The sequence below is a fragment of the Sorex fumeus genome, unplaced genomic scaffold, assembly GCF_029834395.1.
Source record: "Sorex fumeus unplaced genomic scaffold, SorFum_2.1 ptg000045l, whole genome shotgun sequence".
Taxonomy (NCBI): Eukaryota; Metazoa; Chordata; class Mammalia; order Eulipotyphla; family Soricidae; genus Sorex; species Sorex fumeus.
Window position 1 is genome coordinate 14,228,686 of NW_026606102.1, and position 14,078 is coordinate 14,242,763.

The window sequence follows — 14,078 nt, forward strand, 5'->3', positions numbered from 1 at the left end:
TCCCTCCCCCCCATCCCCGCGGCCCTGCCTCTGGCAGCCTCTGCCATCACCTGCATGGTGGCCGCTGAGCTGGGCCCCGCAGGGAGCCAGGTATGTCCATCTCCGTGTCCCCAGTCTGGTGAGAGACAGGCTGGAAGGCAGGCTGCTACCAGGCTTTGGCAAGGAGTCCGGCTAATCTGCGAGGCCCAGCATGAGGGCCTGACTCAGAGGGAGAGGTAGCTCATTTGAAACAGTGCTCCCCAAAGAGATGACAGTGAGTGTGGCTTTCCCCCACGAGTGTGTGGTAGGCAAGACGGTGACTGAGAAGAGGATGCCAGGGGAAGCAGCACATGCAAAGGCCCAGAGGTCTGAAGATGGAGCTGGTGACTGCATCCGGGAAGGGCAGAGCCGAGGGGAGGGAAGGAGCAGGAATACAGGGATGCTGGTGGGGGAAGAGGGTGTCCTGTGATAACCCATACCCTGGAGCCCCCCAGGGGAGTTCTGGGAAAGCTGGTCAGGCCTGATAGGAGGTCTGCCTGAGGCCTAGACCCCCAGCACGGAACCTGACCCACACCAATCTCTCAGCCTGATGTCTGGTCTCGCCTCCCTGGACGCTAAGACCTCCAGCCGCCTGGGCCTCCTCACCGTGGCCTACTACCTGTGGACCACCTTCATGGCCGTCATCGTGGGCATCGTCATGGTCTCTGTCATCCACCCCGGGGGCGCGGCCCAGAAGGAGGCCACGGAACACAGTGGCAAGCCTGTCCTGAGCTCCGCCGACGCCCTCCTGGACCTCGTCCGGTAAGCCTCACCACACGCCCACCTCGGCGGCACTGGCTCAGCCTGCACCGCCCCGGGACTCTCGGTGGTGGTGGTGGTGGGCTCAAGCTGTGTGCTTGGTGGTTGGTGGCAAGGATGGGGGCCTGTGGGCACCCACAGCTGCCCTCTGCTCTTCAGCCCCGTGCTTCTCACAGTACCACCCCAGGAGCCAGGAGGCTCTAAGGGATGAGGTGACTTTAGGGGGCCCAGAGCTGTGCCTTCTGCCTGGAAGGGCCCTCCTTGATCCCCTACTCGGCATGCATGGCACAGACGCAGCTGGCCCCCAGAGGCCACAGCCCCACCCCACAGGCCCGTGGCCCACTCCCCATCTGCTGCGTGTCCCCTTCTGCCTCCCGGAAACTCAAACCCGACTCGAGCCCTGGAGGAGGGAGAGAGATCTCCCTGAATCACTAGGCACAGCATAGACGGGGGGTGGTGGGGGGCAGGCGAGGGCAGCACAGAGCACAGTGGGGGGGGGGGGGGTTGGGCTAAGCTGGCTCTGCAGTGAAGGACACTGGGACGGGACCACTCCTGGTGAGCAACAGCTGTGCCCAGGTGTTGGCTGCAGTGGACGGTGGCGTGGCCACCACACCCAGAAGCGGTGCTGGAGCAGGGGGGATGTGGGGGAAACACGGCAGACTGAGCAGTGGGTCTGACTCGTGGGAAATGAGCAAGTGGAGGCGCAGGGGGCTGGGGGGGCGGGGGGCGAGGCATTAGATCTGAAGACACAGGAGCGAGCAGGACCGTAGCCCGGCGGGGCCTGTGGGGGTGATCGAGAGCAGAGAGAGGCCCGGACCTGGGGACCTGGAAGCAGCGAGTCTCAGACCTTTCACTTCTAAGGTTCGTGATTATGATTCATCGTTTCTTGGACTCTGATTGGAAACAGCCTTTTCCCTGCGGTGAAAGGGCTTTCGGCACTCGGGGAGCCGCCCCTCCCCCGCTGCCACGCAGAGCTCAGCACTGACAGCACAGGACAGGACGCAAGTCGGGGCAGAGTCAGATGTTCCAGAAGCTTCTTGTTGCTTCCACGTGGCGGAATAGATGCTTCTGGTTTGAGGTCCCCCCCTCCCCCGCCACACACACACACCCAAGCCCCTCCCTGCCCTTCCCTTGTTCTCAACCCTGAGGAAAGTTGTTCTGCAAGGCGGGTGGTCAGCCCGAGTCTGGTGGGAGTGGTGCTGCAGAGATCGTGTGCCCCTGGGGAGACGCCCCTCCTCGTGCTGGCAGGTCTCAGCCCTGCCCCCTGCGGGAGTCGTGTCCACTCCCCGGGTCCTCTCTAGCCTGTGCCCCTGGGAGCAGCGCCAGCAGGAGCATCCCCGGTGGGTTCTGGGAGAGGAGGTGGCGGGTGCAAAGCTGAGGCCCACCTCACGGGCAAACAGGAGATGCTGCTGTGTCTGGGAGACAGAAGCCACTGGGACCACGGGGTGTGACTGGACATCGGAAGAAACCCTGGTGGGGGTGTGGTCACCCGCTTTGATAAACACCTGCTCTGGCCAAGACGCCATGGAAGAGCAAGGGGACGGGCTGCCAGCCCGCCCCGCTCTGCGTCCGCTTCTAGATCTAGTGGCTAGGTGGGCATGGTGGGTAGGGGGCTCCCGGGGCCCCTTATCCTGCCTCTGCCCCCAGCAGGCATCTCCCGAGGGGCAGTACTGTGGGGGAGCTTGGTGGGGGGACAGGGGAAGGGTCGGGTGTGACAAGTGAAACGGGAAGGTGGGGGCTGCTGAGCCCATGACCCACTTCGGGGGCAAAGTCTGTCTCCCCACACCAAGCCTCCCCAAGGACTCCCCAAGGCACCAGGGCAGCACCACAGCCAGAGGCATGTAAGCACCATGGGAAAATCAATGGGCCCCCACTCACCACAACTGAGAAGACCCACGAGCACCACAGGCAGGAAGCACCGGCCTGGCCAGTGTGTGTGTGTGTGTGTGTGTGTGTGTATGTGTGCATGTGTGTGTGTGCAAGTGTATGCCAGTGTGTGTGCGAGTGTGTCTGTGTGTATGTGTGTGTGAGAGTGAGTGTGTGTGAATGTGTGAGTGTGTGTGTGAGTGTGTGTGTATGTGTGTGTGTCTGTGTGAGTATGTGTGTGTGAGAGTGAGTGTGTGTGAATGTGTGAGTGTGTGTGTGAGTATATGTATGTGTATGTGAGTCTGTGTGTGTGTGTGTGAGAGAGTGAGTGTGTGTGAATGTGTGAGTGTGTGTGTGAGTGAGTATATGTATGTGTATGTGAGTCTGTGTGTGTGTGTGTGTGTGTGAGAGAGAGAGAGAGAGAGAGAGAGAGAGAGAGAGAGAGAGAGAGAGAGATCGTCGCAGCGGGAGGAGTAGAAAGTCAGGCCAGAGAGGAAGGCACACAGTGCTGGCATGCAGGTGGCACTGGCAGGAGACCTGGGCTTGAAGCTGGCCTGAGTGCCAACCAGGAGTCGCCCTGAGCACTGACAGGTGTGCCTCCCCCAGATAAAACATAAGCAAGAGGTGTAAAGCTCAGCGAGCACTGAGTGTGTGAGCACCACAGCCCGGCGAGTGTGTGACCCCCATGACCGCAGCCCTGTCAACAAGTGTCCACGAAGAGACAGGAAAGACGGAAGACAGCTGAGGAAGAGTGTGGAAGGGCCCCTCTGAGTGCGCGTCTGCACAGGGTTTCCCAGGACCCAGCAGCTCCTGCAGGAGCTGGGGCAGCCGGGAGCCGTCCCTGCCACAGGCGTTCCAGCTTCCAAGCATCAGTCAGTCTGCCAGTCAGCACTGGCTGTGAGTTCTGTGGTCCCCACCCCCACCACCGCGTTTTGAATATCCAGCGTTTCTTCTCATGCTAACTAATGCAGCCTTCCCTCTGGGTTCCCTCTAGGAATCCACCGTATAAGCCATTCGCCAAACCTCTTGGCGCTGTCCCCAGGTGAGGAGAGATTTCAGAACCATGTAACAGTCGGCAGTGCCGACAGCCCCCGTTCTGGCCCCTCGCACCCAGGGCTGAGGCTGGGAGCAGCAGGGATGCGGAGCCCCAGAGCTCAGTGGGTTTCCGTGCTGTGGGTCTGCTCCACGTCAGAGTCCATGCAGGGAGTTTCTCTTCCAGCCTCAGGAATCTTGTAACCTACTGAGAAGCCAACACCTCTTTGGAGTCTTGATGACCTCGGTTTCCAGCCCTGCTGCCTGGGCCCTCGTTTCAGCACTGGAAGCCGTGGGGAGCCAAGGCCATCCTTTCAGCTTCCTGCCTTGTTCACTCACTCTAGCCTCTTCCTCCTGCCACCACGGACCTGGTATTCAGCAGCAGTGAGAAAAATGACCAGTTCAGCTCTCCGGGTGTGGCTGCTGGGGTGTCTTTAGGAGCCAGACACCCTCACTTCCATATATACAGCTGCATGGATGTGAGGGTTGAGTCTTGGAAGAGAAGCGACTTTGAAGAACTGGGTGGAAAGGAGGAGGCAGCACCAGTACGCCCAGTGTGTGGATTAGGCCGGGATGTGCCAACCCAGTCCAGTCCAGTCCTTACATGTGGCTAACCCCAGTTCAAACCACCAACACCACAGACGGTCCTCAGAGCACCCCAGAGACCTAAGCACAGAGCTGGGAGTAATTCCTGGGCACACAAGGTGTGATCCCAACCTCACAATAGAAATTAGCCTACATTTTCTTCTTTTTGTACTTCCATCTTTTAAATCACTTTCCCCCCATATAGAATTCATTTGCGTTCAGAACACGATGTAGGATGTGACTTTAATGTTTTCTGGGAGCAGGAGGGCGCTTCCCACAGGCCCTTCTGTCCTGGCTGGCCTGGACACAGCTGGCTGGACTCTGAAGGTGCAGCTTCACTTGGTTGTTTTGGGGCTGTCACTTCTGTTACATTGATTTTCTTTCTTTTGGAGGAGGTGCTCCCAAGTAGTGCTCAGGGGGCCCATCTTGGAGGTTCTCAACCAATCTGGCCCGAGGTTCGATGCAGGAACCCGAGGGTGCCGTGCTGCTCCGGCCCTGTTGTCCCAGGGGTACCCAGGCCACCCCAGTGGTGCCATCGGTGATGCTCAGGGAGGTCTGGGATTGCCCCTGGGTGTCGCGCAGTCGGTGTCTGGCCATGCTGGCCCTGACACCCTTCTGTCTGGGAGGACAAGCCCCCTCTTCCTGTAGCTGTATGACTGGAAAGAGGGACCCCACTTAAGTGCCACAGGTACAACACGAACTCCTGAGTCCTGCCTTCTAGGGGCCACCATGGCCGCCTGCAGGAGAAGGGTCTGAGCAAAACAGGGCCGTCATTCTCGGCTGCAGGGACACAGGCCAGGAGCTGCAAGTGGACACAGCTTATTTCAGGAAAATCCAGCGTTGGTGTTGGAGCTTTAAGGACTGAGAGTGGGGAGGGCAGGTCTGCAGAGGGAGGGAAGTGGGGCAGGAGATAGCCTCGACCCCTTAAGGAGGGAGGACCCCTGCCATGACCCTGCTGTGACCTTGCTGTGACACTGGCATTCTTCACCTACTGGCTCTCTCCCCAGGAACATGTTCCCAGCCAACCTGGTAGAGGCCACTTTCAAGCAGGTGAGTGGGGTCCCTGGATGACGCAGGGGGGCGGGGAGAAGGGACCAGTCTTGGAGGTCTGTGGGCGAGTTTGACAGATGGAGCAGAGATTCCGTGGACGGCTAGGAAAGTCAGGGTTCCCACGAGCCCAGCAGGCCCCGCTTCAGGTAAGGAGCCCCCCAGAGCCATGGAGGAGGCCTTGGTGGGCATCACTGGGGTCTTTGACAGGCATCAAAGACTTACAGAGTAAGTGCCGCTGTCCTAGATTTTGTTTTGCGATGTGGAAGGCTGAGACTATGTCTGGGGTGGGGACTGATATCAGGGGAACCCTTTCAAGTCCCCTCTTGGAGGTATGGATGAATATTTAAGGCGTTCGATCCACTCAGAGCTCCCACTTCCTGTGGGAGTTGGAGCAGGTGGGATTTCTGACCAGAAACTAGGCCAGGTCCCTGGGCTGGCCAGACACCAGTCCCTGAGTCCACCAGGCAGGTTGACTGTTTAGGCAGGGTAGCGGGGTAGGAAGGGACAGCAGGTAGATGCAGGTCCTCTCAGGTCAGTGAGGACATGGCCAGCCGGAAGGTGTGACACTGAGAAGGAAGAAGATGGCAGGGGAGTGTGGCCCATGGCTGGGGAGCGTAGAGATGGAGAAAGGACCCTCCATGTTCTTCGTGGCAGAGCACTGATAAGGAGCCTGTCCTAGCTGCCTCTCAGCACTGGGTCAGCCCTGGCGCTCCTGGGACAAACACTTCCCCGGGCTTGGATTGTGTTGGTGTTAACGCACCCTTGGCCCTGACTCCTTCCCCGTGGGGTGTCACCCTCCAGTACCGCACCAAGACCACTGCCATTGTCAAGTCCCCCAAAGTGCCGTCGGAGGGGGCTTCCCGGAGGCCCCTCATCTACGGACTCCAGGAGGAGAACAGCTCCCGGGTGCACAGTTTCGCCCTGGACCTCACCCCACCGCCCGAGGTCGTCTACAGGTCGGAGCCCGGCACCAGCGACGGCATGAACGTGCTGGGGATCGTCATCTTCTCGGCCACCATGGGTGAGTGCCACCCCCATGCCCCACAGAGCCCGGGCCAACTCTCCAGCAGCCCCGTTGTCTGTGTGTTCCTACTCACCCCATCCTCCAGGCGCTTCCTGCCTTTGCTGTCCAGTAGAGGACAGTCTCCACTCCATGGCAGAGGGGTCCCCCCAAGCCTCCCCTATTGTAATTAGAGGTTCCTCACTCGGATCTTCCTGCCCCCCCCCATTCTCTCTCCCCTTGGGGCCCTCCCAGGGTCTCTCCTGGCGAGGACAGAACAGAACATGCTGAAACTCAAGCGCTGAGATCGACATGCCCACACCCCAGCCTTGGGCTTCTCCCTGGACCTCCATCCTCTAGGCATTTCTTGGGGAGCGCAGCTGGCCTCCCTGACCACCCCCTTCATACTCTGCCCCAGTTCCAAGCCCCCAGCCACAGGTTTCTAAGCCTGATGCTGGGAGAGGCGAGACCGCAGCGCGTCACTGCACAGGCCTGTCCGAGAGCTCCGGACGTGAACGTGTTTCCTTCTCCTTTGTGCTGCCCCAAACTGTGTAAGCTTCCTGTCCTGTAAGGCTCAGAGATACGCTTCTCTCTGAAGATATCCACATACGCTGGGCACGCGCGCGCGCACACACACACACACACACACACCAGTACCACCACACACATATACAACCATCACACATACCCCACACACACTCCACCACACATGCACACACAACACATGGTCACCACACATGGCACACACATACACACTCACATCACACACACCAGTACCACCACACACACCTAAGCCAGTACCACTGCACACACATACCTACTTGTACACACAAATATTACTACACACAGACATATGCACACCAGTCCCACTACACACACTCATGCACACACCAACACACACAACACACACACCAGTTCCACCACACACACATACACATACACACACGCACATACCAGTACCTCCGCACACACACACCAGTACCACCACACACACGTGCGCACACACATACCCAGTCCCACACCACTCACACCAATCACCCCCACACACACACCAGTACCACCACACACATACATACAAACAGCTTCTTTTCTTCTTGGCGCATCTCCAAGCCCTTCCAGAGCAACAGGGCTTGGCAGTCCTGACCCTGCCATTCTAGTCTGTGCCAGTTGCTGGGGGCCTTATTCTAAAACTGGTCCCAACCTCGCCCACCTAGAAGGTTCCCTACTTCCTGACTTCTCCACAGGCTTTCCTTTCACGTAGGAAGCCTCCCGTCCCCCAGGCAGGAGAGCTGAGGGTCAGTTTCGACTCCCCCCTCAGCTCGGGTCCACCTCTCTTTAGTCAGCCAGAACCTTCCCCCAGTCTCGCTTGCCTTCCGCCCCCTCCGCCCGGCCAGGCAGCCTCACTGGTTTCTGCCGAAGCTGCCGACAGGTCCGTGCTCTGCTGTGTCCTCCGAGGGGACATGGAGTTCCTGCAGAAGCCCATGGGGCTCTCGGGGCGCCTGGAAACGGGTTCGAGGTGAGACAGGCATGCAGCTGCTTCCTTCTCCGCCCACTGCGCTCCCTTCCTCTCTCCCGCATGTCCTCGTTCTGGAGGGGCCTAGGCCATGTCCTCTGGGTGCCCCCGGACCCATGTACTGGTCAGATGTCCTGAGCTCCACCATCGCTGCCTGACTTAAACGTTTGACCCCTGGCTGTTATGTAATCGCCTGAGTAATGTTTCATGTCTGCCCAGCAGCTGGGGCCTGGCCCCTCTCCCTCGGCCCTGGCCACAGTGGGGCTGGCGTCCTGCCCACCTGCACAGAGGAATGACTACATGACCGGAGAGATGCTCTTTTTTTATCAGTACATATATTTTTCATTTATTCAGGGGCCCCATCCAGAGGTATTCAGGGAACCATGTGGTACCAGGGATCAAACCTGGGGTGCCCACGTGCCAAGCATGTGCCCCGCCCTTTGGGCTCTCTCCCCAGCCCTGGAGCTTTTGTTTTCTTGGCCAGCTGCTGGGGCAGCGAGTCCCCAGTCCAGAGTCCTTCCTCCCAGCAGTGCCTCCAAGAGCATCCTTAGGCAGAGACCCTGGGGCCCCTGGCTCAGTCACTCAGTGCCCGGGCACTGTCTGGCTTGTGTCCACCTGATATGCACCCACATCAGCTGGTGCCTGTGCCTCCGTGTGCCCTCTTCTCTGCACGGGCATCAGAACCTGCCTGTGTCTGTGTGTGCCCACACCAGTGCTGCTCACATCAGTGCATGCCCACATCCACTGTGTGCCCACATTGTTGTATGCCCACAGCAGTGTGTGGCCGCATCAGTATATGCCCACATCTGTGCCTGCCCATATCAATGTGTGTCTGCACACTGGCACATGCCCACATTGGCCCATGCCCACATTGGTGTGTACCCACATTGGTGTGTGCTCACATTGGTGCATGCCCACCTTGGTACATGCTTACATTGATATGTACCCATATTGGTGCTTGCCCACATTGATGTTTGCCTACAACTGTGCTTGGCCACATTGGTGTATGCCAGTATAGGTGCATGGCCATGTCAGTGTGTGCCCACATCTGTGTATGCCCACGTTGGTGCGTGCCCACGTTGGTGTGTGGCCCATCAGTGCATGCCCATGTCTGGGTGACTGAGCATGCAGGCACAGTGGTCCTACTCGTGCTCTTTGGGCTCCTCACCTGCCTTTTTCCACCTCCCTGGTGTGGAGCCTACAGTCCCTCTGGCCCCGCCAGCAGCCCTGGTTTGCCCCTGGAAAGTCCTGATGGAGCCGATGAGCTGCAGGAACCGCCTGGGAGGAAGAGAGCTGGAGGGGCCCTGGGCCCAAGAGCAGCCAGGCTGCCCTCGGTCACATTGACCAGGCTGGGAGAAGGCTGCCCCAAACCAGGGCCTCCTTCATCCCAGCTGGGCACTGGGAATGCCCAGCCACCCTGCCACCACATGGACAGTGTGGGCTCGGGGAGCCCTTCTCTGGGGTCCCCTCGGCAGGGGTCCAGCTCTCTGCCCCTCCCTGACTGGACAAGAGCCCAGGGATAATGGCCTCATGAGGGCAGCTCCAAGGGGTGTTGCTCGGCACGTCTGTGACCAGAAGGGTGGCCGGCCACTGTCACTGCAGGAGGCAGACCTGGCGGTGCTCACTTCCATGCACAGTGCTCACTTCCCGAAGCACAGAGGGCAGAGCGGCCGTGACAGAAAGCCAGAACCTTAGGGAGCGGGAGCGGGTCTCGGGGTCTCCAGGAGAGATTCCAGGTAACTGTGTGCCCTCTCTCTGGAGACTGTTCTCGCCCTGCGGAGCTGACCGCTGGAGGAGACACAGAAGCGAGACTCGGGGAGGTGCAGGGTGAGCGGTCATAGAGGTCTGGTCCAGAGGCAGATGCTGCAAGAGCGGAGTGGGGCGCTGGCCGCGGGTGCGGTGGTCTCCAGCCCACACAGAGAGCAGGGTGGCTGGTGTTCCAGGAGCCTGAGCCCTGTGGATTGTCGAAGCCTAAAGAGGCCGGGAGTGATGTCGGGGCTGGAGAAGGCCAGAACAGGTGGGACAGGTCAAGAGGGGTCTGGAGGCGGAGGAGCTTGCGAGCCTAGTGTGGCAGAGGCAGGGAAGTGAGTTTACCTGAAGCATACAGGGACGGTGGGAGGAGAGAGATGGCAGCTGGTTCGAAGGCCACCGTGCAGGGCCGTGGAGAGAGTCGGGCATGAGGGCCTGGAGGCTGCTGGGAAATCAGCCCAGAGCTGGTCTCCACATGCCCCCGGGTGCCCCCCTGCCTCTGCCCCCTTCCTGCTGCAAGCCGCAGTGTCCATGGGCAACAGTAATGACCCTCCTGCCCCTCAGGCATCATGCTGGGCCGCATGGGTGACAGCGGGGCCCCCCTGCTCAGCTTCTGCCAGTGTCTCAATGAGTCCGTCATGAAGATCGTGGCCGTGGCCGTGTGGTAAGCCTCACAGAGGGGCCACCGCAGAGAACGGAGGGTGGGAACAGAAAGTTGCCAGGAGGCCCCACGTGTCCTTCGGGTGCCCCCTGCCCTGTCAGGAGGACAGCTAAGAGCTAAGCCTGGCCTGACTGTACCCGCCTCAGTTTCCCCATGGCCTTCTTCAGCTCAGCTTTAGGAGGAAGGGAGCCCTGAACTCGTGCCCCTCCTGGGTCAGAGGTCAGGCCTGGGGAATATTCTAGGCCAACCTTGTGGGGTTCAGCAGGGAGGACACAGAGGTCTCTCCAGAGCTGCTGGCCTCGGGCGTGGGGGGGGCGGGTACACGTGTGTTCTCTGGTCCAGAGCCCTGGGGGTGACTGGCTGAGGTGGCGGCTATGTTGTAGGGGTCCAGCCAGGCCCAGACTCTCAATCCTCATGGGCCTGAGCCTGTGGCCACTGCCCCAGGTACTTCCCCTTCGGCATCGTGTTCCTCATCGCCGGCAAGATCCTGGAGATGGACGACCCCGCGGCCGTCCGGAAGAAGCTGGGCTTCTACGCCATCACAGTGGTGTGTGGCCTGGTGGCCCACGGCCTCTTCCTCCTGCCCCTGCTCTACTTCCTCATCACCAAGAAGAACCCCATCGTCTTCATCCGCGGCGTCCTCCAGGCCCTTCTCATCGCGCTGGCCACCTCCTCCAGGTGGGGCACCAGCAGGACAGGGGTTGCCACGCTCTGTCCCCTAGAACCATCGCTGGCCCTAGGGCAGGGGGAGCCTCTGTACAGTCCGGGTCACAGGTCAGGAGTCGTCAGGGGAACGAGCCTGGTCTTTGACATACAGTGCCCAGGGGGCCGGGGACAGGATGGGCTTGGGGGCCTCTCCAGGGCCAGTACTGCCTGGAGCTGCAGGAGTCACATGGCCACCACAGTGGCAGTGGCAGCCAGTGATGGGGCGCTGGCCTTAGGCCCCCCTCTCCATGGGCCCTTCACAGCTCTGCAGTCCAGGGGTCTCTCGGGACAAGGGGACCAGGCTAGGAGGAGGCTGCCCCAAACTAGGGCCGCCTTCATCCCAGCTGGGCACTGGGAATGCCCGTGTCTGGCCCTCAGAGATGGATCGAAGCCCCATTCTCTTGGGAGTGAGGCCCAGAGGCTCCCGTGTGCCCCCTCTGGAGGTCCCTCTGGTCTCGGCCCCCCAACTGGCTCAGCTGCCCTCTCTATGAGCCAGCACGGACAAGGCACCAGAACCCCACTCCCCTGTTGGCCCACGCGTGGCAGGAGTTGAAGGAAGGCCCTGCTGGCCACCATGCCAAGGCCCCAAGGCAGCCCTGAGGGAGCGAGATGGGCACTCTTGGCCCCTCTGCCCGCAGTTCGGCCACGCTGCCCATCACCTTCAAGTGTCTGCTAGAGAACAACCACATCGACCGGCGCATCGCCCGCTTCGTGCTGCCCGTGGGCGCCACCATCAACATGGATGGGACCGCGCTCTACGAGGCTGTGGCTGCCATTTTCATCGCCCAGGTCAACAACCACGAGTTGGACTTTGGGCAGATCGTCACCATCAGGTGTGCCCAGCCCTGACCCTGGTGCGGAGGAAGAGGGACGGGGGGCTGGCGTGCTGAGAGGGGGCTCCTGACCTGCAGGTACGGGGTGGGGAGGTCTCAGAGCGGGGAGGTCTCGTTCCAGGCCACCCCTGACCTGGCCTTCGGGAACGGGGTTCTGCTCCTTGCCCGTTCTGACTCACAGAGAGGGGGTCCTAGCCAGCTGGGGGGCCCAGACTGGAGGGGCCTCCAGGGTAGCCATGAGGCAGCTCAGGGCAAAGAGAGGCCAGGGCAAGCTGAGGGCCACCCAGAGAAGGCTACGAGGGAGGGCAGAGGCCAGCGGGAGGCCTCTCATACCATACAGGGGATTCCAGGATCATTCTGGGACCAGGCTCCAGCCCCTGGGCCCCGCCAGAGGCAGCAGCTCAGACACTAGCTTTCCCAGGATTTCTTGGTGACTTTCACCCAGGCAAAGACAGGCCCATGGAGCCCCAGGACCCCAAGCAGGGGTGTGCCCACACCCACACCTACCTCCGTGGCAGGTCTGAGGTCCCGAATGGTACTCCTACAGGGAGCACTAACAGCAGCCTCCCCATTCCCCTCCACCCCAGCATCACGGCCACTGCAGCTAGCATCGGGGCTGCTGGCATTCCCCAAGCTGGGCTTGTCACCATGGTCATCGTGCTCACATCCGTGGGGCTGCCCACGGACGACATCACCCTTATCATCGCTGTCGACTGGGCTCTGTGAGTAGGGGATGGCCTCCGTGACTGGGGGGGTGGGGGGCAGCATGGGGTGCCAAACCCGCCCACACCAGCCTGACACAGGGCGCGTTCCCACCCGCGTTCACGATGTCCCTTACTTGGAGACACACTGCGGCCGCTGGGCGGCACCTACCTCCCCCTGTCTGCATGTCCACCCAAAGCACCACAGAGCGGGGATACGGGGACCAAAAAGCACCCGGCAGCCAGACCCGGGCCTGCTGGGGTGGGCTTTGTCACCCTGTCCCAGCATCCCTGGCTGTAAGGTGCCCCCCATGCCACCCATTGGCTCCCCAGGGACCGTTTCCGCACCATGATCAACGTGCTGGGGGACGCGCTGGCTGCAGGGATCATGGCTCACATCTGCCGGAAGGACTTTGCGCAGAGTGTGGGCTCTGAGGTGAGGCGGTCCTGCTCAGCCCGGCCACACCAAGGCAGCGGGCGGGTGGGAGGTGGTGTAGACTGGGGAAAGGGGTGCAGAATCCCAGTTCTTCCACCCACCAGCGGGACAGCTCAGCCTCCCTGCCTCTGCACCCCAAATCCTCTGGTTTGGGGTAACTGCGTTACCTGCTACGGTTGAGCTACCCCTGACCCCGTCCTAATCCAGATCCCAGAGCTCATATATTAGGGGTCTTGCTGACCACGCCTCTTCTTTAGTTGTTGTTGCAGGGACCACACCAGATAAAGGTCAGGGGTCATCAGGGAGCACACTTTTGGATCATGAGATGCAGCGGTTTGAATCTAGGACCTCAAATGCTGGCAAAGATGTGGGCATTTGCACTGCACATGCTTTTGTGGGCTGTGGGGCTCCTTAATGCCCATAGGAGCAAGCTGCTGCCCCCACTGCTGGAAACTACACCTGGACTGGGGTCCCCTCTATGCTAAGACAACCTAGGAGGGGAAGCAGGTTGGCACGAGAGCTCAGGGGCCCTGTGATCTCGGGGCCCCACAGGCATGTGGGAGACCACCCGTGGCACAGCCTGGCCCTTTGCTCCTTCAGTGCCCCTAGCATGTAACCTCTGCCCCCAGCCTGCCGCCACTGAGGCCTGTCTCTCTGCCTCAGAAACTGCCACCCCCTGACACCAAGCCCGTGAGCCTCCAAGAGATCCTGGCAACGCAGCAGAACGGCTGTGTGAAGATCGTGGCCGCAGCCTCGGAGCTGACCCTGGGCACCGCCTGCCCCCACCACGTTCCCGTCCAGGCAGAGACGGAGGAGGAGCTGGCCAGGGCTAGTCCTGACCACTGCACCATCGAGATCAACGAGCTGGAGACCAACGTCTGAGCCCACCACTGGGGCCTCATGCTGTCCCACCCACTCAAGGCCGGAAGTAGCTGTACTTGGTGGGAAACAGAGTTCAGAGAGATGGCGGGGGTCTGGCAGAGCCCAGCCTGGAAGCAGGGAGCATGTCGCGGGATGACAGACTCGAGACTCTGCGAGCTCAGCACACTTGCCCCTGGTCTCAGGCTCCAACGTTGGGGCCAGGAGGCTCGGCAGGACAGGGGTGGCGGCCGTGCACTTCCAGTTTGTGAAGACAGAACACCTGCTTGGACCAGCCCAGACCACTGTCTC

The 14,078-nt window shown here is 60.7% G+C and overlaps 1 protein-coding gene across 1 annotated transcript in view; it reads left to right on the forward strand.

The window, feature by feature from the left end:
• The window catches only part of SLC1A7 (solute carrier family 1 member 7), a 32,837-nt gene extending 19,047 nt beyond the window's left edge, over window positions 1-13,790 (forward strand). Inside the window, exons 3-11 of the mRNA XM_056122343.1 lie at window positions 565-780; window positions 5,268-5,310; window positions 6,112-6,331; window positions 10,137-10,236; window positions 10,678-10,911; window positions 11,577-11,771; window positions 12,359-12,493; window positions 12,806-12,908; window positions 13,572-13,790. Of these exons, the coding sequence (XP_055978318.1) occupies window positions 565-780; window positions 5,268-5,310; window positions 6,112-6,331; window positions 10,137-10,236; window positions 10,678-10,911; window positions 11,577-11,771; window positions 12,359-12,493; window positions 12,806-12,908; window positions 13,572-13,790 (1,465 nt within the window). The remainder of the gene's footprint in view (window positions 1-564; window positions 781-5,267; window positions 5,311-6,111; window positions 6,332-10,136; window positions 10,237-10,677; window positions 10,912-11,576; window positions 11,772-12,358; window positions 12,494-12,805; window positions 12,909-13,571) is intronic.
• Window positions 13,791-14,078: the final 288 nt, after the last annotated feature.